This window comes from Spermophilus citellus (genome assembly GCF_964194105.1).
Source record: "Spermophilus citellus genome assembly, chromosome: 16".
Taxonomy (NCBI): domain Eukaryota; kingdom Metazoa; phylum Chordata; class Mammalia; order Rodentia; family Sciuridae; genus Spermophilus; species Spermophilus citellus.
Window position 1 is genome coordinate 41,501,485 of NC_138196.1, and position 27,713 is coordinate 41,529,197.

The following is a 27,713-nucleotide window of genomic DNA, read 5'->3' on the forward strand; positions in this document are numbered from 1 at the left end:
AGGATTGAGATGGAATAAACTATATTATATGCATTTATGAATATCAAAATGAAACCCACTATTATGTACAACTATAATGCACTAATACATTTTTTTAAAAAAGAAATTAAGACAGTAAAATATTTGGTTGAGCCAAAAGGGTACTGAGAATTTATAATAGTGAAGTTCTTCAAAAGAAATGAGTTTTTCAGTACTTGGGTACTTGGCAAGAATAAATAAACAACTTGATATAAAAAAGTAAAAGGGCAATTAATATTTCCTTGCCATTCTAAGATTTTCTAACTGTAGTTTCATCTATTCCTAAGCAATTATGAAAGTAGGTGGGAAGCAATTAGTTTTACTAGGGCATGTATTTGATCCTCTAGTAAGGTGGCTATGTAGAAGAATCACCTAAGGAATATGTCTAGTAGGCCTCCTGGCATCCAGAATCAACTCAACAATGACTTGCTATATTCTACTCCTTTGTCCTGGCACAGTAAGAATTTGGAGGAAATTATTTAAAACTGTTAGGATACTTTATATATCCCTCTCACTCCGAGTGTTTACTGTAAACTTAAAACTCCTGGATTCACTGTTTTTACTGTAAATTTAAAACTCCTGGATTCACTGTTTTTCTATAATCTATAAGTTTTATCTAACGACATTCATTCTCTGTGCCTTATGTTACCTACACAATATAGTTCATTATTACATTATTATTGCTCAAAGGCAGAACTTCATTGGGTCAAATAAGAAAACCACAACCCTATGTGGAAAATTCTCATGCCAAGAAAGTATCTACTTTCATACTTTTCTTCTATGCATCAGTGTCAGGAAATCTTTGCTAATTCATTTGATTACAATACACAAATCACTAAAGTAGAATCACAAGTATTACAAGGTAAAAGAAAAGCAAGCAATGTCCATGAGAAAGCCACAGGAAATTTAATTCTTAAAAATACATATTTTAGTCTCCAATAAGAGTCTTATTTTATCAACTTTACTAATCCAAAAGCCATCTTTGTTTTTAGAATTAAGAACTACTCAATATCTAGTGGTCATATATTAAGTGAAGTCTGACAATCAAGAATATATTGACTAACTAAACAACACTAGTGGCCAATGGAGGTTTTAAAAATAAAAGCATAGATATGGTAGGAAACATTATTTATAAAACTAAATACAAATGTAATATTAAATGGCTACTTCTAAGTGTGGCATCTTAGATTTAAGAATTAGGGCAAATATGTCATAAGAGGGAAGGGAACTAATCAATCAAATCCAAAAGAACTCACTATTTTATAAAGTTTGAGCAACAGCCCTATGAAATAGTATTCATTTTTTACTTTTCATTAATCTCTTTAGTAACTTAATTTTTAATCCTATAATCCATATCAAGTTTTGCAATTAAGTAAAAAAAAAAAAAAAGCAGATATGTACACCAAATATTTTTACGAAACTCGCCATATATCCAGTCTGGGATCCACATCTGTAGATTCAACCAACAATAGACTGAAGATATTTTGGGGGAAATTTTCCAAAAAGCAAAACTTGAATTTTCCACATGTCCAGCAATACGCTGAATCTTCACAAAAAAAAGTGATGTGTGAGCACACCCTGCTGCAGCCTGCCACTCCACAGATGCTTAGTTTCTCTCCAGCACATGTTGTTTGGTCATTGCTGGTCCCGCATCTTGTTCCTGTACTATGTAGGTTAGTCTACACTGTTTGTATCAGAATAAACTTTTTTCCTTGTCATTATTCCCTAAACAATACAGTACAGCAACTATTTATATAGTAGTTATATTTATTAGGTATGATAAATGAGAGATGATTTAAAATATATGGGAGGACTATGTAGGTTATATGTAAATACTATGCCGTTTTATGTAAGTGACTTGAGGTATCCACACCGGGTCCTGGAACTAAACCCAAGAGTACTGAGAGAGGACTGTAGTTGAACTTCGTATATAAACTTCAAAAGTCAAGAGGACTATATTTATAAAACCCAAAGGTTAACATAGGCCTACCTTTCAATTTTTTTTTTTTTGGCATTTTAAGAATGATTTAATGAAATGATGTTAATTCAGAAATACATTCTATATCTCAACATCAATAAAATATGACATTTAAGGGAAGAGTCAATAAAATTTTGCATTTTAAAATCAAAAAGAGTACATCTTGGACACCTTAAAATCTTGGACAATTTAAAAAATTTAGTTATAAGCAGGACATTACTGTGTAACAAATACTGCTCATATCAAAAGTGCTGGTGAGAAAGAATTCAATATGCCCTCCCACAAAATCTGTTCACATACATAATATATATACATATAATTGTAACAAAGATTTTTCATGTTTAAGGTGCTTGAAGTTTGCACTGAAGTCAATGAGCATCCATCTGCTACCTCTTTTGTAGCAACTCCAGTTAGAATGTTCCCCAGACAAAATGCTATTACTTTCTAAAATGTGGCATTTGTGGAGCTGGAGTGCCCTCTATTGGTAAGGAAGAGGACACACTCATTAGTTGTCCTGAATGCATTTTCTCATTGATTCGGAGTTCACATCCATCTTGAAGCATTCGCACTGCTATTCGTGCGATGTTCTTAGAGTCATCAAGACCACTATGAGGTCGTCCATCATAATCCATTCCTAATTTTTCAAGCATTATTGCCAGTTTGGTTTGGCTTCTAGGAACCTGAAATATAAATAATAATTCTTTAGTATTATAAACTGTAATATAAAGCCACAGAAAAATAAGAAGCTGAAAATAGTAGTAATAAAATTATGTTGGGCAAAGGATCAATGAGCAAATAAATAACTTGATCAATGAGCAAATAAATAACTCAAATTTTCAGAGCTTTAACAAATGATCTTAGAATTTTAACTGAAAATATGGCTAGAATCCTCAGACACTGAAAACCTTTGCAGTACTATACTTAAACAAATCATTTATTAAAGGAAATGTACTGTTCTGAACACCTAAGTTGAAGATTCACATTTTTAACCTAATATTTTTGCGTGATATTTTTCTACAAATACTTTAGATAGTAATAAAAATATTTACCATTTTTAAATAACTAAAAATAAGGAAGCTCAAGAATGAAAGATGATGTCGTGGTATTTTTCAACCTATTTTTAAAAACTGCTCCATTGTGATAAACCCCCAAATCTCACATTTCCCAAATTCTAAAAAGCTCCTTCACTTCTGAGAACAACTTTTATATTTTCTGCATATTCCCATCAAGAAGATTTGTTTAAGTTTAAAGTTCTATGATTTGTATAAGCTATGTCACCTGAGTATCACGGAGCTTCAGATTCATCTATAAAATAGGACTAACAGCTGTATTGTTTATTCAAAGGGTTACTGGTAGAATCACAAAGCAAAAATGATATACAAAAGAACAATGATAATGTAAGGTATACAACTACAATGCACTCTGCCTCCTCTAAATATCACTTAGAAAATATGGTTCTAAAAATAACCTTTGCAATACAATGAATAACTTAGGTGGAAAAGACAGATTCCTGGAAATACAAAATACCAAAGTGAATCATAAAGAAATAGAAAATTTGACTAATCTATTCTTAGACAGGAGATTGAATCAGTTAATTGAGAACTTCCTAATAAAAGAAAAGCCCTGGACCATATAACTTCATTGATAAATTCTACCATTTAAAGAATCAACACCAATCTTTCTCAAACTACTCCCCAAAAAATGAAGAGGAGTGAACAGTTTCTAACATACTCTGTAAGGCCCACACCACTTTGATACCAAAACCAGATGGCAGCAGAAGAAAATTATCGATATCCCTTCTGAATATCACAATACAAAGTCCTCAACAAGCCAGGCACAGTGGCACACACCGGTAATTGCAGTGGCTCGAAGACTGAGGCAGGAGGATCGCTAGTTCAAAACCTGCCTTAGCAAAAGCGAGGCACTAAGCAACTCAGTGAAATCCTGTTTCTAAATAAAATACAAAATACAACTGGGGATGTGGCTCAGTGGTCAAGGGCACATGAGCTCAATCCCTGGTACCCAAGAAAAAAAGAAAATCCTCAACAAAATAAAAGCAAACAAAATTCAGTAACATAATAAAAGGATTACCATGGGCTGGGGATATAGCTCAGTTGGTAGAGTGTTTGCCTCTCATGTATAAGGTCCTGGGTTCAAGCCCCAACACCACCAAAAAAAAAAAAAAAAAAAAAAAAAAAAAGGATCATCACAATGACTAAGTAGGATTTGTTCCTGGGATTCAAAAAGGTTCAGCATGCAAAAATCAATGTTTTACCACATTAACAGAATAAAGGTGAAAAAAAAAATCACATGACCATAAGAAGTGATGAAGGAAAAAGCATTTGACAAAATTAACCTTTCATGATTAAAACACTCAACAAATTAACAGAAGAAAAATACCTGAAAATAAAGACTATGTGAAGAACCCATAGCTAACATCATACTCAGTAGTCAAAGACTGAAACCTTTTCTTATAAGATTAGGAACAAGACAAGATATCTACTACACTCTCTTTTTTCAACAGAGTATTAGAAATTCTACCCAGAACAATTAGGTAAGAAAAAGAATAAAAGGGCCAGGTGCAATGGCACACACCTGAAATCCTAGCAACTCAGGTGGTTGAGGTAGGGGATTACAAATTTAAAGCTCATGTGTGAGATTGGTATCCTGTCACAAAAAATAAAATGGATGAGATGTAACTCAGTGGTAGTATGTATGTATGTATCTCTCATATCTCTCTCTCTTTCTCTCCCCCCCCACACACACACGAAAAAACAACAAAAGCTATCCAAATGGGGAGAAATAAAATTACCTATTTGTGGGTAACAGGATATGTGTAGAAAATCATAAAGATTCCACACACACACACAAAAAAAAAACCCTAATGGAACTATAATATAAAAAAACAGCGGCTGGATGCAGTGGCACAAACCTGTAATCCCAGCAGCTTGAGATGGTGAGGCAGGAGGACAGTGAGTTCAAAGCCAGCCTCAGCAATTTAGTGAGACCCTAAGCAACTCAGCAAGACCCATCTCCAAATAAAATACAAAAAAGGACTGGGGATGTGGCTCATTGTTTGAGTGCCCCTGGATTCAATCCCCAGTAACCAAAAACAAAACAAAAAGCCACAAAGAAGCAGGATCAAAATCAACACACAAAAATCTGTTGAATTTCTATACACTAACAATAAAAACCCAAAATGAAAATTTTAAAAAAATAATGCCATTTAAAATAACATCAAGGACAGCAGCAAACAAATGTTTCAGAAGACAGCGATGATGATGATGATGATGATGATGATAAAAATGAAATTTTTGGTTTTATAAGCCTTTTAAATTTAACTGAAAGAAAGGATACCCAGTGTGCTGAACAAATTAAAGAGTTGGTTCTAAGCTTCTATGAGAAGAACTGTGAAAAGAGTGTGGTTGAACAGATGGACAAGCTTTTAAATGACACCACCAAGCCTGTGGGCTTTCTCCTAAGTGAAAGATTCATTAATGTCCCTCCTCAGATTGCTCTGCCCATGCACCAACAGCTTCAGTAAGAGACTTCTGAAAATGCCTTCAAACAGTAGTTTGTTTGTTTGTTTTTTCCCCAACTAGACTCAGAAATGTGATTTAAATGGAATATGTAGGTACAGAAAGAGTCCTGGCCTGGATTGAAACAACTGTAGTGTGAGGAGGATGGAAGAGAGTCTAAAAGCGGCTTTTTGAAGAGTTTGGATTATTTGTAACAGTAATTTCCATATTTTTTTAAGATTTTAAATGGAATAAAGTGGATTAATTTCCTTTAGACTTTTTAGCCCATTTGCATGACATTTTTCTCCTAAAAGATTTCTGTAACATGAATAAAATGCTGAATAATAACAGCAATAACAAAAAATAAAATAACATTAAGGAGGATGAAGTACTTAGGAATAAATCAAGGCAAAAGAATTATGCAGTGAAACTACAAAATATTGCTGGAAAAAAAGCACCAATAAATGGAAAGACACCCCATATTCATGGACTGTAAGACTTATTTTTAATATTAAGATATCAACATACCAATATGGTAGTGCATGTCTGTAATCTCAGCAACTCTGGAGGCTGAGTCAGGAGGATCCCAAGTTCAAGATCTTCCTCAGGAACTTACAAGACCATGTCCCCCAATAAATAAAGAAATAAATAATCATCCATGGGGATTTCCAGATTCTATGCTATGCCTATCAAAATCCCAATGACAGCTTGGTGTGGTAATGCATGCCTATAATCCCAGTGGCTCGGGAGGCTGAGGTAGGAGGATCACTAGTTCAAAGCCAGCCTCAGCAACTTTTTTTTTGCAGAAATAAAAAATTCCATCCCAAGATTCATATGAAGTCTCAAAGAACCCCAAAGAGACTGAAACAAATGAAGTCTACATGGTTTGCCTTTATGAAGACATAAACCTGTGTAATTCATGCCAAATGTTTAACAATTATGTGAAAAGACATCCAGCTAAGCATATTACCTACATGGATCTACTATGATGAAAAACATTTCACTCTCAAAATTATTTTTCTTTTCTGTTATTGGTAGTTCAAAACATTAGTTATTTTTTCCCATGGGTCAAAAGATAACTAAGTATATGATTTTAAGTGGAAAAGTAGGTGACAGAAATCAGGTATTAGCAATTTCTCCATTTTCCTTTGTGTGTGAATCATTAATATAAATGTGGGAACATAAAACATTAATGCAAGTCAAAAATATTTCAATGTTTTAGCAGTTTAGCTTTATAAAAATAATAAATAAAACTGTTAATCTTTTCTAGATAATGAATTTGAATTTTTTAAAAACAAAATTTTTAAAAAAAATTCTTATGGATGGTTAAAAGCAAAGGGGACAGGGGCAGAGAACTTGCTATACATGTTTATACATTTCTTTGAGGATAAAACACAAACAGCCAATAAGCACATGAAAAGATGTTCAATATTACTAAAAACTAGGTAAAAGCAAATCAAACCCATAATGAGATACTATTTCATACGTAACAGAAGGACCATTACAAAAAGAAAGCAAAAAATAACAAGCATTGGCAGGGATGTGGAAAAATTGAAATTTGTGAATTACTGGTATGTGAATTACTAGGAGAAAAAATGGTAAATCCACTGGAGAAAATAGTATGGAGATTCCTCAAAATATAAATTAAACATAGAATTGGCATATGACCACCACCCCCAATTCTCTGCATATCCCAAATTGAAAGGAGTAACTTGAACAGATATTTGACTATCCATCTTCATAGCAGCATTATTCACAATAGCCAAAAAGTATCTAGCAAGGGATGAATGAATTTTTAGAATGTGTGATCTATACATATAATGGAACATTATTCAGATAGTAAGGAAATTATTATACAATGAATATTATTCAGCTTCAGAAAAGAAGAAATTCTGGTACAAGCTACAATGTGAAAAAACTTTGAAGATATCATGCCAAGTAAAATCACAAAAGAATAAATACTGTATGATTTCACATATAAGAGGTACACAAAGAAGTTAAACTCATGAAGACAGTAAATAGGATGATGGCTACCAGGTCTAGAAATCGAGGAAAGTTCAACAGGAACAGAGTTTCAGTTATAGAAGATGAAAAAGTTCTGGAGATGGATGTGATGATGGCTGTACAACTATGTACTTAATGCCAATGTACTGTAAACTTAAAAATGACTAAGATGGTAAATATTATGTTACACATATTTTATCACACATAAACAAAAAATCTCAGAGATAAAAAGTCCTGGATAGTGCAAGAAAAACAGTTAACTTAATCAAAGGCAAATTCATTTCAGGATGTTGGTTTAAAAAAAAAAAAAAAGTGAAAACATGGATAGAGAACACATAATCCTCCTGCTTCCTCTGGCTTAGATGGAAAGTTCCCAATAAGGTGTTGCTGAATGGTGAATGGCAGGAAAACAAGCAGGAGATTTTGTAGAGTGGTTTAAAGATGAGCTGCAAGACTCAGCCTACTGACTTTTTATCACAACCAGCTAAACAAGTCCTGATAATACCACGGAGAAAATGATCCACTTCAAGTAACAAATCAATGAAGTAAAAAGAAACGGAGTCTTTAGAAATAAAACGTCACAAAATGAAACTTAAAATATTCACAATTTTGCTTGGGCTTCATGGTGAGGAAAGTGATTACAAAGTATCAAGTCTTACTAAAAGCATTCTGGGAAAACTCTAGGAGAAAATTGTTTTTCCTCCCTTCAACTAGGAAACTAGGTGAGAGAATCCTTTCTCTAACTCTTCTGCTCAGCCAATGAGAAAGAGCTCTGTAGGTACAATCTGATCTTACACTAGAGACCTAATACTTGCCTTGCCCCCCCTTTCTGTAAGAGTTCACAGGAATGCAGTGAACACTTCATTGCATTTTTGGGATTTCTATAAGTGTAAACAAGCCTTTTCTGTTTCTAGGGAGCATGCACAAAAATGACAAGCACTATTAAATTTCTATGGAAAATAGAAATCATGTGAGCTTAAATTCTTCCCAGAAATGAATATTTGTAGAGGAAGAAGCAAACACACACACACACACACACAAAAAAAAAAAAAACACAAACACACACACACACACACACACACACACACACGAACAGGATTAACAGGAAAGAGATATATTTTATTCTTCACTTTGACTTCAAAATATCATTTTTATGAACATATAGGCCTATGAAAGAAATATCACATTCATATAATTTTATAAATGCTAAGCCCGTATCATATAAATGATATGCCATGCAGAGAAAGTAGTTGCGTTTTCCCCAAAATCTTGTACAAATTTGTCTTAGACTTTATTTTAACTCACACTGTTTCAGTCTACTTTTAGAAAAATCAAATCTCACTTTAGTTTAAGCCAGTGTTATGGTTTGGATCTAGAATGTCCCCCCAAAAGCATATGTATAAAAAGCATGGTCCCCAACGAACAAGGTTCAGAGGAGGGATTTTTAGGCAATGGTAGTATTGTGAAGGTTGTAACCGCATCAGTAGATTAATCCATTTAATCAATTAATAATTTGAATAAACTACTGACTGATAACTGTGGGGAGGAAATGTGGCTGGAGGAAGCAAGCCACCAAGGACATGGTCTTGGGGATAATTTTTTGTCCCTGTCCCCTTCCTGTCTTTCCATCTTTCTCGCTCTCTTGCTATTTCCTGGCCACTATGAGCCGAGAAGCATTCCCCTGCCATGTTTCTTCCTTGGAGCCAGCAGACCATGGACTGACTCTCTGAAACTGTGAACCAATGTTAGTCATTCGTCCTCTAAGTTGTTCTTGTCAGATATTTTGTCTAACAAAAAGCTAATTAACAGAGTTGGTTATTTCACAAAAATATACAATGTTAGCCTTAAGATTTTTGTTTGTTTGGTACCAGAGATGAACTCAGGGGTGCTTAAACAGTGAGCCACCCCACCAGCCCTTTTTACATTTTATTTTGAGACAGGGTCTCCCTAAGTTGCTTAGGGCCTCACTAAGTTGCTGAGGCTGACTATTTTTTAATAGTTTGAATCTATAATCCTCTTGCTTCAGTGATGAGCCACTGGGATTAAAGGCATGTGCTACCATACTCAGCACCTTCCAAATTTTTTAAATTTATGAAAAGTAAAAAAAAATTACTCTCTAATTATCCACTTCTACCCTCCACCCTCAAGAGATGTAGGGTAAAAACTCATTTTTAGTTTAAAAAATGGGAAAAAACAAAAACAACTCTGGTTAAACTACATACCATCAACCATATGTGGTTACCACCATACACAGTAGAAATTTCTGATAAAACTGAATAAAGCAAACAAAAAAAAAAAAGGAGGAAATTTTTAAAAAAGAAAACTGTAACTTTCTTCTACTTATGTTTGTAATTGGCATTACGATTGGTATCTATTATGAAAGAGGGGAAACCACACCCAATGAAATGGCCAAAATCTACTCAAGAGCACTGGCAATTGTATTGCCTTATAGTATCTGCATTATAGTTATAATTACAATAATGTTTTACAAGCTATAAATATTTTTATTCAGACCTAAAAATCATCTTAAGATTTAGTTAACTATTAACAAGTCTTAAAATAAATTAGCCATCTAAGTTCCAAGTTTGAGAAAGAATGGTCTAATATAAGGATGCATTATCATCTGGGAACTACAGCAAAAAAGATCCTACAGGTGATCAAGCCCCTACAAAGTTACATAATCTAAGAGGACAGAGGCACCTTTGAAACTACACTGCAGAATACAATAGCAAAATTTATACTACTGAAAAAAGAATAACTGTTCCTTTAAAAAAAAAGAAAGAAAAGTACAATAATTGCTAGGGGGAAAAAGGGAGAGGAAAGAAAACTTACATGACTACTGGACAACAGTAGAAATTACTCTTAATTATTTAGTGCAATAATGGTATATCAAAAGAGCCTATTTGGGCTGGGGATGTGGCTCAAGCGGTAGCGCGCTCCCCTGGCGTGCGTGCGACCCGGGTTCGATCCTCAGCACCACATACCAACAAAGATGTTGTGTCCGCCGAGAACTAAAAAATAAATATTAAAAATTCTCTCTCTCTCCCCTCTCTCACTCTCTCTTAAAAAAAAAAAAAAAAAAAAAAAAAAAGAGCCTATTTTATGAAATAGTTACAGGTCAAATGAGATGATGTCTGCTTTGACTCAAAATAATAAGGAAAAGAAAAGTGCGGATATAGCTGAAACAAGATTGCCCATGAATTTGTAACTGTTGAAACTGGGTCATGAGGATTCATTACACCTTTCTATTCTATGTGTTTGTAATTTTCCATAACAAATTTTTGAAATCATAAATTGAGTGGAAAAAAAATCAAAAAAGGGGGAAAAATTATCAAATATAATCAAAGAACTAGAAATAAAGATCTATAAACTAATAACGAAAGATCTATCCAATTTAAAAAAAACTGGGCAAAAGACTTAAACAGGGACTTCACAAAAAAAATCAATCTATATGGCTAATAAGCATACAAAAAAAAAAAAAAGGAGCTCAACCTTATGAGTAAACAGGAAGATACAAGTCAGAAGGTTAATGACATGGTTACACACATCCATCAGATTTACAAACATTTAGAATTTCTGGCAATTATCAGATGCTGGCAAAGACCTAGACCAAATGTAAAGTCACACACTGCTGATGAGAGTGCAAACTGGTACACTTTTGGAAAACTATTTTGGAATCATCTAGTAATGTCAACAATACACTGACCTAGCAATTCCACTCTTAGGTTTAAACCCTACAGAAACAGACTGCACAAAGCCATCAGAAGATATGTATAAAAATGTTTATAGCAGCAGTATTTGAAAAAGTATGAAATTAAAAATAACTCAAATGGTCAGCCAAAGTAGAACTACTAAACAGGTATATTCACACAATGGAATTCTGTAGAGCAATAAAGTAAATGAGTTGCAGCCATATATACAATGAATGGTTCTCAATCACAATGTTAAGCAAAAAAGCAAAATAAATACTTCAGCCATTATAATACTAATTATATCATGTTCAAAAATAAGCAAAGTCAAGTTACAGAAGGATATATATTAATATTAAAGCTATTAAGAAAAACAAAAAAATGATTACCATGAAATATGGTTAGCTCTGGGCGGGGGGAAGGAAAGAGTAAAGCGGATGAAGTTACAAGGGCATTCACTTTCAAACAATGTGTCCAACTCTACTCTTCTGTATACATATTTCTGGTTTTATTAAATTTATTTATTCTAATTTGTTATATATGACAGCAGAATGCATTTCAATTCACAGTACACATATAGAGCACAATTTTTCATGTCTCTGGCTATACACCAAGTAGTGTCATACAGTTCATGTCTTCATACATGTACTTGGGGTAATGATGTCCATCTCATTCCACCGTCTTTCCTACCCATCTGACCCCTCTCTTCCCCTCCCTCCCCTTTGCCTTATCTAGAGTTTATCTATTCCTTCCATGCTCCCCCACCCCATCCTCATTATGGATCAGCATCCTTATATCAAAGAAAACATTCAACATTTGGTTTTTTGGGATTGGTTTACTTCACTTAGCATAATATTCTACAACTCCATCCATTTACCTGCAAATGCCATGATTTTATTGTCTTTTATTGCTGAGTAATGTTTTAGTGTGTATATATATATACACCACATTTTCTTTATTCATTCATCTACTAAATGGCATCTAGGTTGGTTCCACAATTTAGCTACTGTGAATTATGCTGCTATACACTTTGATGTGGCTATGTTTACTATAGTATGCTAATTTTAAGTCCTCTGGGTATAGAGACCAAGGAAAGGGATAGATGGATCAAATGGTGGTTCCATTCCCAGTTTTTCAAGGAATCTCCATACTGCCTTCCATATTGGTTGCACCAATTTGCAATCTCACCAGCAATGTATGAATATGTCTTTCTCCCTATATTCTTAGTTTTTTTAAAAAAACAAAACGTTAAAGAGACAACAAAGGTTTTTAAGGAAAAGCACCTTTTCTCATGAAACTACTTTAGAATGTTTAACCAAAATGAAACTGAAGGGAGAAAGATCACAGGGGGTATTAACACATAATACAGAAGCAAAGGAAATCCCCTAGGATGATTGTAGAAGACTAAAGAACAAATTATTCAGCTTTGAACAAGATTAAAGGCTTCAGGTAAGTAGTCCTTGAACAACCAATACACAACCTAAGTATTTTCAGTATTGAGAAGTGACTCAGTTTGAATGGAGAGTAATGAAATAAGTAAAGAGTAAAGAATTACTAAATCTAGAGAAAAGTTGTGAATACTCTCTAGTCAGAGACCATAAATAATAAATAATGATTTGACTACAAAAGTAATACAACTAAATTCAAAAGATGCAGAACAGGAAGGACATGCAGAAGCAGGAGAGGGTTTATGGAACTAAACCTTCATCTTTCAATGCAGGAATTCAATAGATATATCAAGTGAAAATGCAAGAAACAGTAAATGCATGCAATTTAGAAATATAAAGATGAATACCTGACAAAACAGTTTTTTTAATAGTTGAAAATGTATGCCTCAGGAGAATAAGAACCAGTTCTGCTGAGAGCCGTGGCAGATGACCAAATTTGTTATAAGGATTGTAGTACTACTTTTAAAATTTACACTACACACGTTCTAACTTGGACGTAAAGTAAAATTAAAGTCCGCTGTGGACCGTTTGTTCCACAAACAGTTCACATATGAATACCCTTACATTCTTTCAAACTTTTGCCATTTCAATATATAGTCTGCATATTTAAATAAACAGATTGAGAAAAATGGTCTATCTTTCTAAATTGAACATAACTAAATGGGAATCTAGGAAGTAACAATTAATTATATAGAACTCCTCTGTAAAAAAACACTTAGAAAATCACATATTAGTGTACATGCAAAACATCAAACTTTTCATTAAGAATAGGATAATCAGGGCAAAGGGAGGAGGGGAGGTAAAGAGGAAGCACCAGGGACTGAAATTGAACAATTTATATTCTGCGTTCATATGATTATGTCCAAATGAATCCCACTGTTATGTATTACTATAGTGCACTAATAAAAACATTTTTAAAAGAATAATACAATCAGTGATATAAAAATCTTACCTTGTAAAAGTTTCCATATGACTTTCGAATATTGATCCACTTTTTAGCAAAATGCGGATATTTGAGTCGGCTCAGTTGGCACTGCATGTTCAAAAACTTACTCATATCCCATGAACTTATAAATCAGAAACATAGGGAAAAAGAGGATAAAGTAAGGGCTATACTATTCTCACAAATGAATATTTTAAGTCATTTTATTTGTTTTTTTAAACTACACATATCAACTTTCCCATATTCACACAAAACATCAAGCTTACAAAATTAAGAACTAATTTTTACAACACCTTACTTCAAAAATTAACTTTAAAGGTGGGATGAAAGTTGGCATATTAGTTTTTTTTCCACAAACTAAATTTGGTTAGGCTCATCTTGACTGTTTTTATGGTGCTGATGACTGGACAGTCTTCTGTCTTGCTAAGTTTTTTTTTTTTTTCTTCTCTTTTATTTTGTAATTGTTAAGATAACTGTAATGCCAGGTATGCCATATTAGTAAGTTCTTAGATAAGTTTTAAAATACAACAAAAAACAAAATCAAATACATAGAATGATTATATATAATGGGGTTAAAATGTCTGTTTTGCAACCTATATCTTTCTGTAACACCAATCAACATGTTTTAGTTAAGGTAGTTGATACTGAGTATGCAATATAGAAATTGTGTTGGTTCATACATGGTTTTTCTTAGACAAGGGGAATCAGAATAGCAATAGAAATTATAACATTCAGCAGGAAATAAAAAAGGCTTCAACTCAGCAGCTACCCTGGCACAACAGGAAAGCTTTCAAATGTATTTTAGGAAAATTAAACTCAAGTGCCTTTTTCTAGGATCCTACTGTTTCTGCGTACTTTTAATATCCTGAAGCAACCTCCAATGAGCCTGAGAAGTTGCTTTCCTGGCTGTCCAAATATTTCTGAAAGTATCAATTACTGTTTTTGTTTTGCACAAGTTTTCCAATGATTTGTCCCAGAATTTGAGGTGTTTACAGAACTGCATATACTGTGGTATGATAGAAGCACCTGTCAACATTAGCAGGAATATTGCTCATTCATGTTTAAAATCAGTGACAGATTTCCACAAAGGTCCATCAACATCTTCCCAAACTTCTAAACTCAACTATGATGTGATTAAATTCAATGCTCTTATATGAGAGATTCCCAAATCCTTCAGGTTGGCAAATCTCAGCATTAGAGTACAAACCATCTACAATTTAAAACAGAAATTATTTGGGATTTTCTTCTTCAACCTTATTGGCATTATGGCAGAGGAGTTGCTCTTGCACAATGCCTGTAATCCTGGTTTTAATTTTTCTGATCTTCCCATTTAGCCTTTCACTTAACAAATGCTTGTTGGGCATATACTTTGGGTTCAGCATTTAAGCATTGTGGAAGACTATTGGTTAATAAAAATCCTTACCCTAAAATGATTTTTAATTTCCTTGCAAAAATAAGTCCTACATGAATAAACATTAGATATAAGAATATGTAGTCAGAATGAAATACATCATATAGAGTATAAGACTTTAACAAACAACGTGAAATGTAAAATCTGGGTAAAAAGACTACGTTAAGGCTTTGAATAATGACAAAGAAATAATGAGAAAGAGATTCTCAGCAGACAGGAAAACATGAAGTACACAAAGAAAGGATATACCATGTAAATTCATGGGTAGCCTGACTAAAAATGAATAATGGCAGGTGGATTAGGCTAAATGGATACAGTGGGATGAGAAACCTTGAATGCCAAGCTGAACTTCTGCAAGAAGGCAAATGTGTTTAAAATCAGTTTTAGGAAAGACATTTAGTTTCACATAATAATATTTATCTTTCTAGACCTCTAGTCTTGGATTAAAATGTTATCATTGCTTTCCCTCCTCTTTGATCTCTAGGATTCAAAATTTAAGTAGGAGTAAAAATAAGAAAGGGAAAATACTATCTCCTATGGGATGACTCTAGAGCCTTTAGCAAATATTTATTTATTGAAATATTTTAATAAATATTTTTATTTATTAAAGGCCCTAGAGTGGCATCCTAAGTTAAATAAGGTAATTTTTAATCCTAAAAAATAATTTTTAAAAAGGTAAATTCCCTAAATACTTACCCATCTGTTAATATGCAATATTTATACTTTGTTCCTAATTCCTTCAATTTCATCCAGTCAATTACTTTTTTCAGTACCTGAGGAAAAGTATCAGCTCTGTCAACCTGATCCTGAGGATATACAAGTAAAATATTTAAAAATTAAGACAACCACTTATAGTCCTACAAAACACCCCGACATATACAAGAAGAAAATTATCAATAAGAGGATGGCTTATTTGTTTTAAATTCTTCATAGTTTCCTTCAGTTAGATAGATCTACCATCTAAATAATTAAAAATTGCTTATAGCCAAGTAGTAGATATTACTTTCAACTGAGGTATATAATTCTCCCAAAATTAAGACCTAAGACCATCCCCAATGGTTCTCTTTCTAGAGGCTTTAACCTAGTAGCTTACTGATTCTCAGAGTAGAAAAAAGGGCAATCTCTTATCTACTCAAAGCCATAGCCTATGAAGTGGTCTTCCCAACTCAAGTCTCACACCTTTACACACCACACTATATACACACTGCTGCCAAACTGGACTTACTAAAATGTAAATCTGACCTACTCTATCACTCTCAATATCTTCCAGACACTCTTCAAGGCTTTGGGATAAAAGGACACACAAGAGCTTTCATGGTCTGATTTGCCCCTGGCTACCTAGACCATTTTTTCACTAGCCCATGCACATTTGAGCCATCCTGAACTATATGTATCTGCTGTTTCACAAGTGAAATGCTCAACCCTCCTTCCTGTTTACTTACTATCATGACTCAGTCAAAGATTACCAACATGAGGAAGCTTTTCCTAGGATAGCCCTCTACACATACAAAAATCCTTTTTATAGATGCCCACAATAGCCTAATAAAACACTGATTTGTCACTCTTCCTAATTACGTGGATTATTTTGTCTGACTTATAGATCATAAGAAAGATGAAGACAGAGACTGACTAGACTGATTCCCTAGTTCTATAACATATATTTCAGTAGATAATCAAATATGTGTGGAGTAGATAAATGGATGAACGAAGGGCCTACTTATTAGAATACTACAACAACAACAAAAAAATCACACTAAAAAACAAATTAAGATACATATACAGTCAAGTTGTACACACATACATTCTAAACCTTATCTTCAAGTACAGCACAATAATACTTACTTTGCTAATGCTTCATTTTACACAGGAAATCTTTAGATGCACAATTACAACTCCATAAAAGAAAAGTAAAATGTGCTTTTTGTTTCTGAGATGCAGGTCTCACTATCTTGCCCAGACCAAATGAGAACTCCTGAGCCCAACTGATCATCACACCTCAGCATTCTGTGTAGCTAGGGCCAAGCCCTCATGCCAAGTTCTAAGTCTTTTTATTATAATATGAAAGATCTTTACCAAGCAAGGAAAACATTCACAGTCTAGTTAGTCTGTATCTTCAGTATCCTTACAGTCTGGAAGTCAGGAGGATAGGCAGAATAAGCCAGTGGTCACAACACAGTTAAGAAAAAAGACCTGCCAGAAATTGTTCATAACAATGACTTTTTAAAAACATCTATAAAATAAATCCCAAATTTAAAAACGTCTTTCAAGCTTTAGAAAAAGTAACACAAAATTATAACCTGAGTAATTCCAGTAAGACTGATGCAGAAATCAGAAAGCCGAGTGTTAATCTCTGGTCTTACATATTGCTGAAACGTATCTTCCTAAAGAAAAGGATAACAAGTTAAAAATATGACCCAATATATGACAGACCCTACACAACAAATTCAGTCACCAGAATTATCAGATAATTGTTTATTTGTGGTACTGGGTATTGAACCCAGAGCCACTCGACTACTGAGCTACACACCTAGCCTTTTTTTAGACAAGGCCTTGCCAAATTGCCCAAGCTGGCCATGAACTTATTGCCTCAAACTCCCAAATCACTGGGATTATGGAAGAGCTCTCAACAGAAAAAGCCATTCATTTTCATGCAAAGCCTTTTTATACTTACTGCCAGTGTGTTGGTGGCAATAGAGTTATTACAAAAGTGATTTTCAGATAGATAAGATGTTCTGATATATACTCACTCAGATTATATAAAAGTACTATTCTGGGGAATTTATTCTATGATTTCTTGAACTATGAATGTACTAATAATAATTATCTAAAGCAGACATATTATGTTGCTTAGAAACCAAGGTTATAAGAGCTATTTCCTCAATAAACTTTCCATCAAAAAGATGGCCAGTTATTTCTATAAATTGTCATTTATAAAGATTAGTTAAAACCACCTGTGATGTTTTTTAAAAAAAAATATGCTGATGTCAGGGGCCCTATGACAGAAAAACTAAACTAGCATCTCTGGGAATAGAACCAAACATCTGTTGGGTTTTTTTGTTTGTTTGTTTTTAGTTGTAGACAGAATACCTTTATTTTATTTATTTGTTTTGATGTTGTGCTGAGGATAGAACCCCAGAGCCTCAAAACATGCAAGGTAAATGCTCTACTAACTGAGCTACAAACCCAGCCCCAAACATTAGTTTGATTTTGGTTTTTTTTGTTTGTTTGTTTTTTCCTCCCCAAGTGGTTTTGATGTATACTGAGATACAAGCAAACAAAAAACACTATTATAATGTTAGCTAATGGAAAGGGGGAGAAGCTATTTCCACTATTGTTTGATTAGTTGTTTTTTTCCGTTAAGCTAATATAAGAGCAAAAAGCTCACTTTAAAATTCTATTCTAGCTAAAATGGCAAATGAGACCCTCCAACTTAGTAGTGAACACCAAAACAGTTGCTGCTAAAAATAAAATGAAGATATAACAATTCACTTACTATTTGCAAGGTATGAGTATTCAATAAAACAACAGGAAACTCAATTATTTCATGTATGAACTCAGGTGGATTACCCTCTTCACAAGTGGCTTCAAAGTCAATAATACAAATGTAGTCATAGTAACTATCAGCACAACTGCTCTCTTTCAACATTAGCTTCTGCTTCTTATAATAGTTTTTCAGTCTCTTCTTTAATACATCCTTTACACCTCTAAGTAAAAGAATAAAAAACTTACTTAGGTGAATTTTACAGTCAAAATTCCGAACTCTTACCTGCTGGCAATAGGTTGAACACTGACAGTCATGGCATACTTTAGCTAAATTGCAAAGTAAGACTCAAAGCTAAATCAGCAAAATGCATAAAACAACATCAACATTTTCCTTCACAAGTAACAGTTCATTTTAATGGTATAGAAGAGCATTTCTCTAATATATATTTGGTATTTTAAATTATAAATTTTGTCAGCCTATACCACTAACTCAGCCATACTACCTTATCTATTAAGATGTCATGATATGAAAACTAAAAACTAATATTGAATCATTCTATTGGCCATATACGTTTGAGAGATAAAAAATTAAGTAAATTGAACATACTCTACTATCTCCTCCTTTCTTTTGGCATTTATAGTTTAGACAACTAAAAACTCCATGTGATATAAAAGCATTATGAGCCTAGAACATAAAGTTAACTATCTGTATAACTAATTTAGCAATACCATCCTAAGAGTAAACTATAATCCACAGAACATTATCATAGAAGTTTCTTAAATTACCTTGGGGAAAATATAATCTGGAAATTTCAATATTTCACAAAGCTTTAAAATACATATTCTACAAATGAGTAGGGGAGAAAGGAAGGGTCCTCCTACATAGATAACAATGGTTGATAAATAGTGATCACATATTCAAACAATATGTATTTCTTCAATAACTTAAAAATGTCACAGCCAGTGCTTATGTTTCCTTCACTGTTACTTGGCTCAATAATGAACTGGCCTACAAATAAATACAAAACTGTAGTAAAAATAAAAGGCTCTAGCTTATAATTAATATTTAGTTGCCAAGTAAGGTATTTTGGTAACATTGCCAGTTAGGAACTTTAAGAACGGTTTTTGTATTTTTGTTTTCTTTTTTGCCTGTATTCCTTTCTTAAGTTCAACAAAGCAGTGACAAAGGAATCCTACCCATGATAACACTGATAATCAACTAGTTGGTTGTTTTAAGACAAAATGTTTTATGGGATTTTCCAAATCACTGAAACCTAACAAGCAAATTCTTCAACCCCTTTCATTTTAAGTCATTGTAAGTGACCTCTGTTACTTCAGAGTACTTTGTCTTAAAATTTCTTTTCCTTTTTGTTTTGTTTATTTGTTTCCAGGGGGAGAAACTATTCTAACTAAATGGCTACCTGAAAAACCAAACAGTAGTGCAAACATATAACTAAATACTCAGGATAAAAACCTGTCATCCTTAATATCTCCCTTGCTCCCTCCCATACTCAACCACTTTTACTAATTCCAACTTCAAAAAAAACATTCAGAATCTGGTTTTCCTTAATTCTCTTTGCTATAGCTCCCATCAGCTTCTTGCACTATAGCAAATTCGTTCGTTACCTTACTTAAAAACTGAGCACTAATGCCAACTTCCTACCCAACCATCTTTACAGGTCCATTCTTTTTACATGGTAAAATGTAAACTTCAGTATAGTGCTCCTCACACTACTATGACCTATCATTTCAGTATCACTGTTAAACATCCCTGCTTCCCCACTGCACACCAGTATATCAGATACTGCAGACAAAACATACTATAGGCCCTGGCCTCAATATGTGGTATGTTTTCATGTTCTGTAACTGGTTTATAGTAGTTTTTTTAAAAAGGCAAATCATATAACAAAAAAAAAAAAAAATCTAAAAACAGGAATCAAAAGATTTTTAGTCAAAATTTTCTTCACAAATGGTGTCAAATATTTCTTCACAAAAAAAGCATGAAATATCCTCCTCTGGCCATTTTCTGTTTGTTACAAATGTCACCTTCCTGAATTCCTGAGAAACACTCTCTCCTGTATCCTTGTGCTGCACTTGGCCAGGCCTCCAATATAGTACTGGCCACTTTGTACTGTAATTATTTATTTTTGTGTTTTCCCAAAAGACTGTGAGATTTCCAAAGCAGGGAAACATATCTGTATTTACCTTTATAACTTCAATGCCTAGTGTAGTGCTTAGAATTCAATACAGGCTTGTTAAATAAATGTATAAACATACATCTAGATCTCTAGCTCCCATGCAAGCCAGAAGCAAGCAAATGATCTTCACACCTGGGAAAGATAAAAATTTTGCTCAGAAAGTCTTCTGTAGGCTATAGGGTGGACCTTCATAGTAGAAAGAGGGAAAAATGAAGTCAAAAATTTCTTCACAAATTATGATACAGACAATTTAGAAGGGAAAAAAATTATGTGTGCTCTTCTGAAAAGTAGTGAAGCTCTATCTTAAAGCAAAGAGGAGGAATTCTACTGAGATAGGAATAAGGATTAAAGGATGCCCAAATTTAATACCTTTTCATCTATCACATACAATTTCTTTCTTGATGCCTAGCAATTCTACTGTTCATTAAAAATCTATACATTTTTCTGGACTCCAAGTCATTCCTATCCTATACCCTAGAAAAAAGTAATTTGCTTTATAAAATATATTAAAAGTTTAGGTATGTGTTTATCTCACTAAAAATACAGAAACAGCTGTCTAAGCTACATTTTTTCTCTTTCAATACACAGTGAAATATAATACACACAATCATTCTGCATTAGTTTTAGAAGCTAAAACAATAAAAAAAAATCCTGAAAAATGAATGATTTCTTTAAATTACCTGGTTTCAGACAATTCTCCTTACAAAAACAATACAAATGGCCAAAGAAAAATAAAAACAAAAAATATTCAACATCATTAATAAGATATAACTATCCATCAAGTAAACAAAGCAACCATACAAAAATTTTAAATGTATTTGTTTTGGTTAGATAGACGCCTAGCTATGCTAGCAGATATTCCTGGATTTCGATTGAATAATGTTATTTTATCATTTAAAAGACTGATAGAAATAGAGTTGCACACAAAGATTTATGTACAAGAATATCAATTACAATTCTTACTTGAATTGTCAATTGTTATTAAAGTATGAATACAGATAATTTTTAATTTTTCAGTATTTTCACAATTTCCTAAGGTGAGCATGTAATTTTTTAAAGTTATTTTTAGTTACCTGGTTTCAAGCTTGAATTCTGAAAGCTTAGCTCTGAGTTCTTCCTTACTCATTCTATTAATACAGCCATTTGTAATAGCAATCTCTTTGTAAACTGGGTCACTGAAATCACTTCCATTGGAGGTAATGAACTTAGATCCTTTTGTTTCTTGGCCATCAAACCTACATCGATGCTTTTTCTGTGGGAAAAAAAGTAGGGAGAGGATACAGCTTATCAATAGTACAAACATCTTATATTTAAAGACTCAAACTCCTGAGGCCTCTTCATGCTACATGTTCAAGGAAAAGCACCCATTGCAGCTTCTGTAGGGAGGACAGAATGAAAAATATATTTCAAAATAATTTATCCTTCTCTGAGTCATGAGGCTCCTCAAAGGAGATGAAGCTAAGCAAAAAGGTGTTGGAGTCAGAGCCACCTGAGTACAGAATCTGAGCTGATCATTTACTAGCAGCATAATCTTGGGTGGTTACTTATCAGCTTTTGCTCTTAAGTTTCCTCACCCATAAAGTAAAAGTGTATTTATCTCAAATGGTATTTAGTAATCATAACAGTAAATAGTATATGGGCAGAATTATTATAAGCATGCAATAAGACCATATATAGCAAGTTCCTAATACCATATCCAGCAGTGATTATTAATAAATGGCAACTTTATTTATTATCATCACAGGCAGTAAAAGAGACCTTTTTATAAACTTACAAAATAGCTAATTTTTAAATGAACTTTCACACTATACATGTGTAAGTCAGTGACTTCCTGACAATCTTTTAATTCAATCCAATATAAAAACAAAATATGCTATAAATCTAACTCAAAACTTCCTAGTACAGGGCTGGGGCTGTAGCTCAGTGGCAAAGCGCTTGCTATCATGCGTGGGGCACTAGGTTCGATCCTCAGCACCACGTAAAAATTAACAAATAAAATAAAGGCATTCTGTCTATTTACAACTACAAAACAAAATTTAAAAAAACTTTTTTTAACTTTTTTCAAGTCACACATATCCAATAATTCAGAACTATAGTTACTGTATTATAAACCTATTCTCGTTTTAAATCTGTTACATGACTTAATTCTATTCTCTCTACGGATAAACCCAAACTACAAATGTTATGCTCCAAAGATTCATTTATAATCCAACTATTTCCCCTATGTAAGGTTTCAATATTAGCTATTTCAGAATTTCCAAAAATACTTTGATACTATTAACATATTAATGCTTATTAACTTAGTCAAAATTTACTACACTATTCCCATGTGAACTCTGAATTACAGACTAAGGAGGGATAACAGCAAAAGGCCGCCATCCCTGGCTTAGAATTACTCCAATGGTTCAGGGGCTATTTCTCACTCTAAACTCTTACTTTATTTTATTTTTTTAAATAGTCAGCATTGACATTAGAACTATAAATTTCCTGCTGAGGAATTAGATACATCTGAAGCTTTGTGCTTTGTGGTGCTTTGTGCTTGAAGTTGAGGTGGTCATTAGTATTTCCTTCTGATTCCTTATTGATCCTCCGTCTGGGTTTTTTTTTTTTTTTTTTTTTTTTAAGAGAGAGTGAGAGAGGAGAGAGAGAAAGAGAGAGAGAGAGAGAGAGAGAGAATTTTTAATATTTATTTTTTAGTTCTCAGCGGACACAACATCTTTGTTGGTATGTGGTGCTGAGGATCGAACCCGGGCCGCACACATGCCAGGCGAGCGCGCTACCGCTTGAGCCACATCCCCAGCCCCTAAACTCTTACTTTAATGCAATACATATTTATTGGAAATGTAATGCTAGGTACTGTGCCAGAGTACTCATTCTCATCTCCTTTGAGAAAGGGGTTAGCAATTTCACTGTACGAATTCCATAAATAGGATTAAGCATGAGATTCCTAGTTAACAATCATTTAAAAATAAAAACAAATTTTATTACATTGCTTTTTTGACTAACAAAATAATTAGCTTTTAATACATTAAATTTATAAAAGATACCTGGCTACTGTCTTTACAATTAAACAACATAATTTATTCTTTTGTATTTAAACCTACACTGAATTTTAAGTCCCATCTTACTAAAACACACTCTCACATAGTTTAAACAAATTTTCTCTTTGGATAAATCCATTCTCAGATTCACTTGGAATTCTTATGTAAAACTACAGCAACAAAATTTACTACAAATTAACACACCTCTTCTACATATGCTACAAATCATGACTTTTATGAAGATTTGTTTCTGCTCCTACAACCAACTGCAGACCTCTTGTTTCAGTGATGTTCTGAGCACAGTAAAGGTCTTCCTCTCAGTGATTAGTGTTTCTTCAGTTCTAGGACACAAGTTAATCCACCAAGAAACAGGAAGAAAAATTTGAAACCCCATATATACTATTAATCTGCAAAAACACATTCATTTACTAAATTGAGATTGGAACTGCCTTCTGCTCCAGTCTCTATGTCCATCTGTCAAATGTCACTTACAATACTAGCCATATACAAAAGAGGGAGATGGATTCTGCAATAAGAAGAGAAAGATTCACCTCACAGAACGGTTAACATTAAATATTCCAAAATTGCTATCCTTTTTTATTTGTACTGAGAAGGGGATGATAGTTTGATCTCTAAAAGTTTGGTTTTTTAAATGAACACAATCTATTGTTTCAAGAAATAAAGTATGGTTTAAAAATAAGCTTCAAAGTAACTGCTTATCAAAAAGTATCTTCTGTTAAGAAAATCTGAAAACAGTGTTTTAGTGTTTCCATAATTTTGTTGCAAAAAAACTACATTAACCTATTTGCATCTATACATTAAAAAAACACAACTTATCTTGATTAACTCTTATTCTTCCAAAATAAGAGTTCTGATAAAATTTGAACCTACCTGGTAAAACATAAAAATGCAACAGCTTTTATTAATCTACAAAAGCATCAAAAACTAGTAATAATGGAAATTTACTAGCTAAATATCAACAAAAAACAACTTTGCTTTTGATTGGAAAAGTCTGCTCATTTATTTAGAGCATCCAACAATAAATTTTTAACAAATATGAATAGGATGGTCATTAAAACAATCTGGAACAGACGGAGGCCGAAATAGCTAAACCTAAGAAGTTTCAAAACTTTCAAATTAATGAAGTATAATCAAACACACTTCTCTTATTAAAGATAAACTTTTGAAAATTTTTTTTTAAAACTGACTTAGATGATGTTACTTACAAAATCTATCTCAGAATAAAGGAGGTGGTGGGGTGGAAAAGTTCTCCACAGGGCACAAGAAAGTCCTCTTTGAGAATGAGATAGCTTTGCAAAGATCCAGAGGAAGAGTATGCTGGGCAAGAGAACCTATAAAGACCCTTAAGGAGAACCACCTTCCATTATAAAAAAAGACAATGAAGCTAGGGGCTCAACGCAGGAAAAAGGATGACTGTGTGAGATAAAACTAGCAACAGAAAGGGATACGATCCTGCGGGCACCCAACAAAAGGTAATCAAGGAATGGAATAGTCACCCAAATTCAGATTATTAAAAGATCATTATGCTGTACGCAGAAAGTAACTCATACATGGAAGGAGCAAAAGACCTAGGAATCCTCTTGCAAATACTCACTTTGTAAGGGGCTCAACAATGATTTGTTACTACGAGGTAAAGACCAACTTCAGCATTATTTACAATGTACGGCGCTAATCAAAAATAATTATCTCCAATAAATAAGACGAATAAGTTTTAAGCTTGCTTTACATGTTTGCCAATGTGACTAAGATCAAAGAGTGAGATGTCAAATCATTAGGAAAATCAATCATATACTATAGGTCTATGAGATAATAGAAGAAAATGGGCAGAAATGGGAGGCGAAGACTAGGCAGGCAGACAACACAGTCATGTTCTGTGAAGGCTGTGAGGAAGGAGGCAGGCTTCAAGCGACATTTCCAGAGCAAATGGTACTATTTAAAAAACAAAACAAACAAACAAACAAAAAAAACCCTTCCCAATTACTGATGATGGAATGGCAGCAGCAACAGTGAACGCAGAATGATTAGCGCGGAATTCCCACCCAGAACTTACAAAACCACAGTCCTCAAAACTTCTCTTCTGGACCACTTACACCCATCCTGCTTGGGCCCTGAGGGGTCAATGACAGGAGCCCCGAGCTGGGGACCCGGCATCCCTGGGGCAGCGGTTTAAGCTGCACACCAGGAGAAAAGGGATGCCCAGGGGCGGCGGGGTCCGAGGGGGACGCGGGCCCAGCGCTCACCTCGCGAAGCGCGTGCTGCGGATCCTCCCCACCCTCCGGCTGCGGCGCCTCCAGCTGCGAGAGCGCCACGGCCTCGCCGCTAGGCTGCCCACTCTGCTCTTCCTCCATGCGGGCTCTCACGCCAGAAGCCAGCTGCTGGAGGCACACACTCGCTCACTCTCCACCAAGCCCCAAAGCTGGGCTTTTCTCCGTTGAAAAACCACCCAGCTCGCGTTCCCGCGGCCGCCACACAAACTCCAGCGGACACCTCCCACTTCCGGGAGCGTGTGGCGTCCGCACGCCGCGCAGGCGCAGTGAGCTGGCGCGCGCGGGACGAGCGCGCAGCTGCCAAGGGCGGGAGCTGGGAAGCGAATGGGCGTGGACAAACCGCGCGCTGCCACGGGGCGGGTAGAGATGAAGACCCTGTAGCTAGACGCAAATCATCTGAAAAAAATCATCCGTTGGGGAGGAGGGAGGGACATCACACAAAAAAGGCTTTTCTTCCATTACATACACAAGTTATGAAATAACTTACAAGACTTCGTACCTTGCCGCAAGAAGAGAAAATGGGTCTGCAGTTGGTGGCCCACTCTAAAAATTAGAAAACCGAACATGTAGGAAACAACTCTTTTCAGACGTTAGACAACAGACTGTTCTGGATTGTTTGCCTGAGAGAAGATAAACAAAACAAGATGAGCACAGCGCATGCCACCTGGACTTTTTGCCTACTGGCAACTGTCAGTCTGGTTCAGGGAAAGGAAAATCATAACTAAGGTCTCACTGAGTTGGGAAGACAGGAGTAGAGTTTAAGAAATTGGGAGAGGACACGTTGGTTGCACTTTTAGGGGGGCAAAATTCTGGAAAGGAATGAATAACACGTAAAGAGCTTCAAAACTCTGCATAGGAGTATCTGAAATTTTAACTGAATAAAAATGAGTGAATATATCATGTGAAGCTCCACAAGGCCAGGAAAGAACAATTATTGTAGAGCAGTAAGTCAATTAATAGCTCACACAGGACTGGAAGTCCTTTGAGTTCCAGGCAACCAAGTCCAAAAACTTTGCTGACTAACACGCAACTTGTAGTAGATACCTTACAAGTGTCATGCCTCGGTAGTGGGATAAACTTGTCCCGGATTGTAGGAATCAAAATGAATTAATGCACACTTCAAAAGCTTAAAAACAAACTCTGAAAGGATCAAACTACTCCGTAAGAAAATTAACTGCTTGCAGGAACAAAGTCTAATCCTTTATAACGACCACAAAAATAATAAAATTTAGGATTCAACAACAGATTCAAAATGTCAGCCATCCAATCAAAAATTAAGAGACATGTCAAATGCTAGGAAAATATCTCATACAATCAACAGAAGCACATACAGAAGTGATAATAGTGATGGCATTAACAGAGAAAGGCTTTAAACGTGTATTGTAAATGTGCTAAATATTCTCAAGGATTTAAAAGAAAATATGATTGAGAAATCAGAGAGACTTAAAAAGAAGCAAATAGAATTTTCTGGAGCCAAGTATGGTAGCACTGCTTGTAATCTCAACTACTAGGCTGAGGTGGGAAGATTGCAAGTTCTAGCCAGACTGGGCAATTTAGTGAGACCTGTCTCTCAGAATAAAAAGGACTGGGGGTGTGACTGAACACTGAAAAGCGACCCTGGGTTCACTCTCTAGTGCTTCCAAACAAACAAACAAAAACCTGGAAATGGGAAATACAATATCAGAGATAAAAAT

At 34.4% G+C, this 27,713-nt stretch overlaps 1 protein-coding gene across 1 annotated transcript; it reads right to left on the reverse strand.

Moving 5' to 3' along the window:
- Positions 1 to 1,765: 1,765 nt before the first annotated feature.
- On the reverse strand, positions 1,766 to 26,244 carry ERI1 (exoribonuclease 1). The gene is made up of 7 exons (XM_081269870.1): positions 25,993 to 26,244; positions 21,764 to 21,942; positions 18,503 to 18,713; positions 17,307 to 17,390; positions 15,706 to 15,815; positions 13,608 to 13,722; positions 1,766 to 2,676 (listed from the first exon to the last, which is right to left on the reverse strand). Exons 1-7 carry the CDS (start codon positions 26,098 to 26,100, stop codon positions 2,434 to 2,436), a joined length of 1,050 nt encoding a protein of 349 aa, XP_081125996.1. The 5' UTR covers positions 26,101 to 26,244; the 3' UTR covers positions 1,766 to 2,433.
- Between the last annotated feature and the right edge of the window lie 1,469 nt (positions 26,245 to 27,713).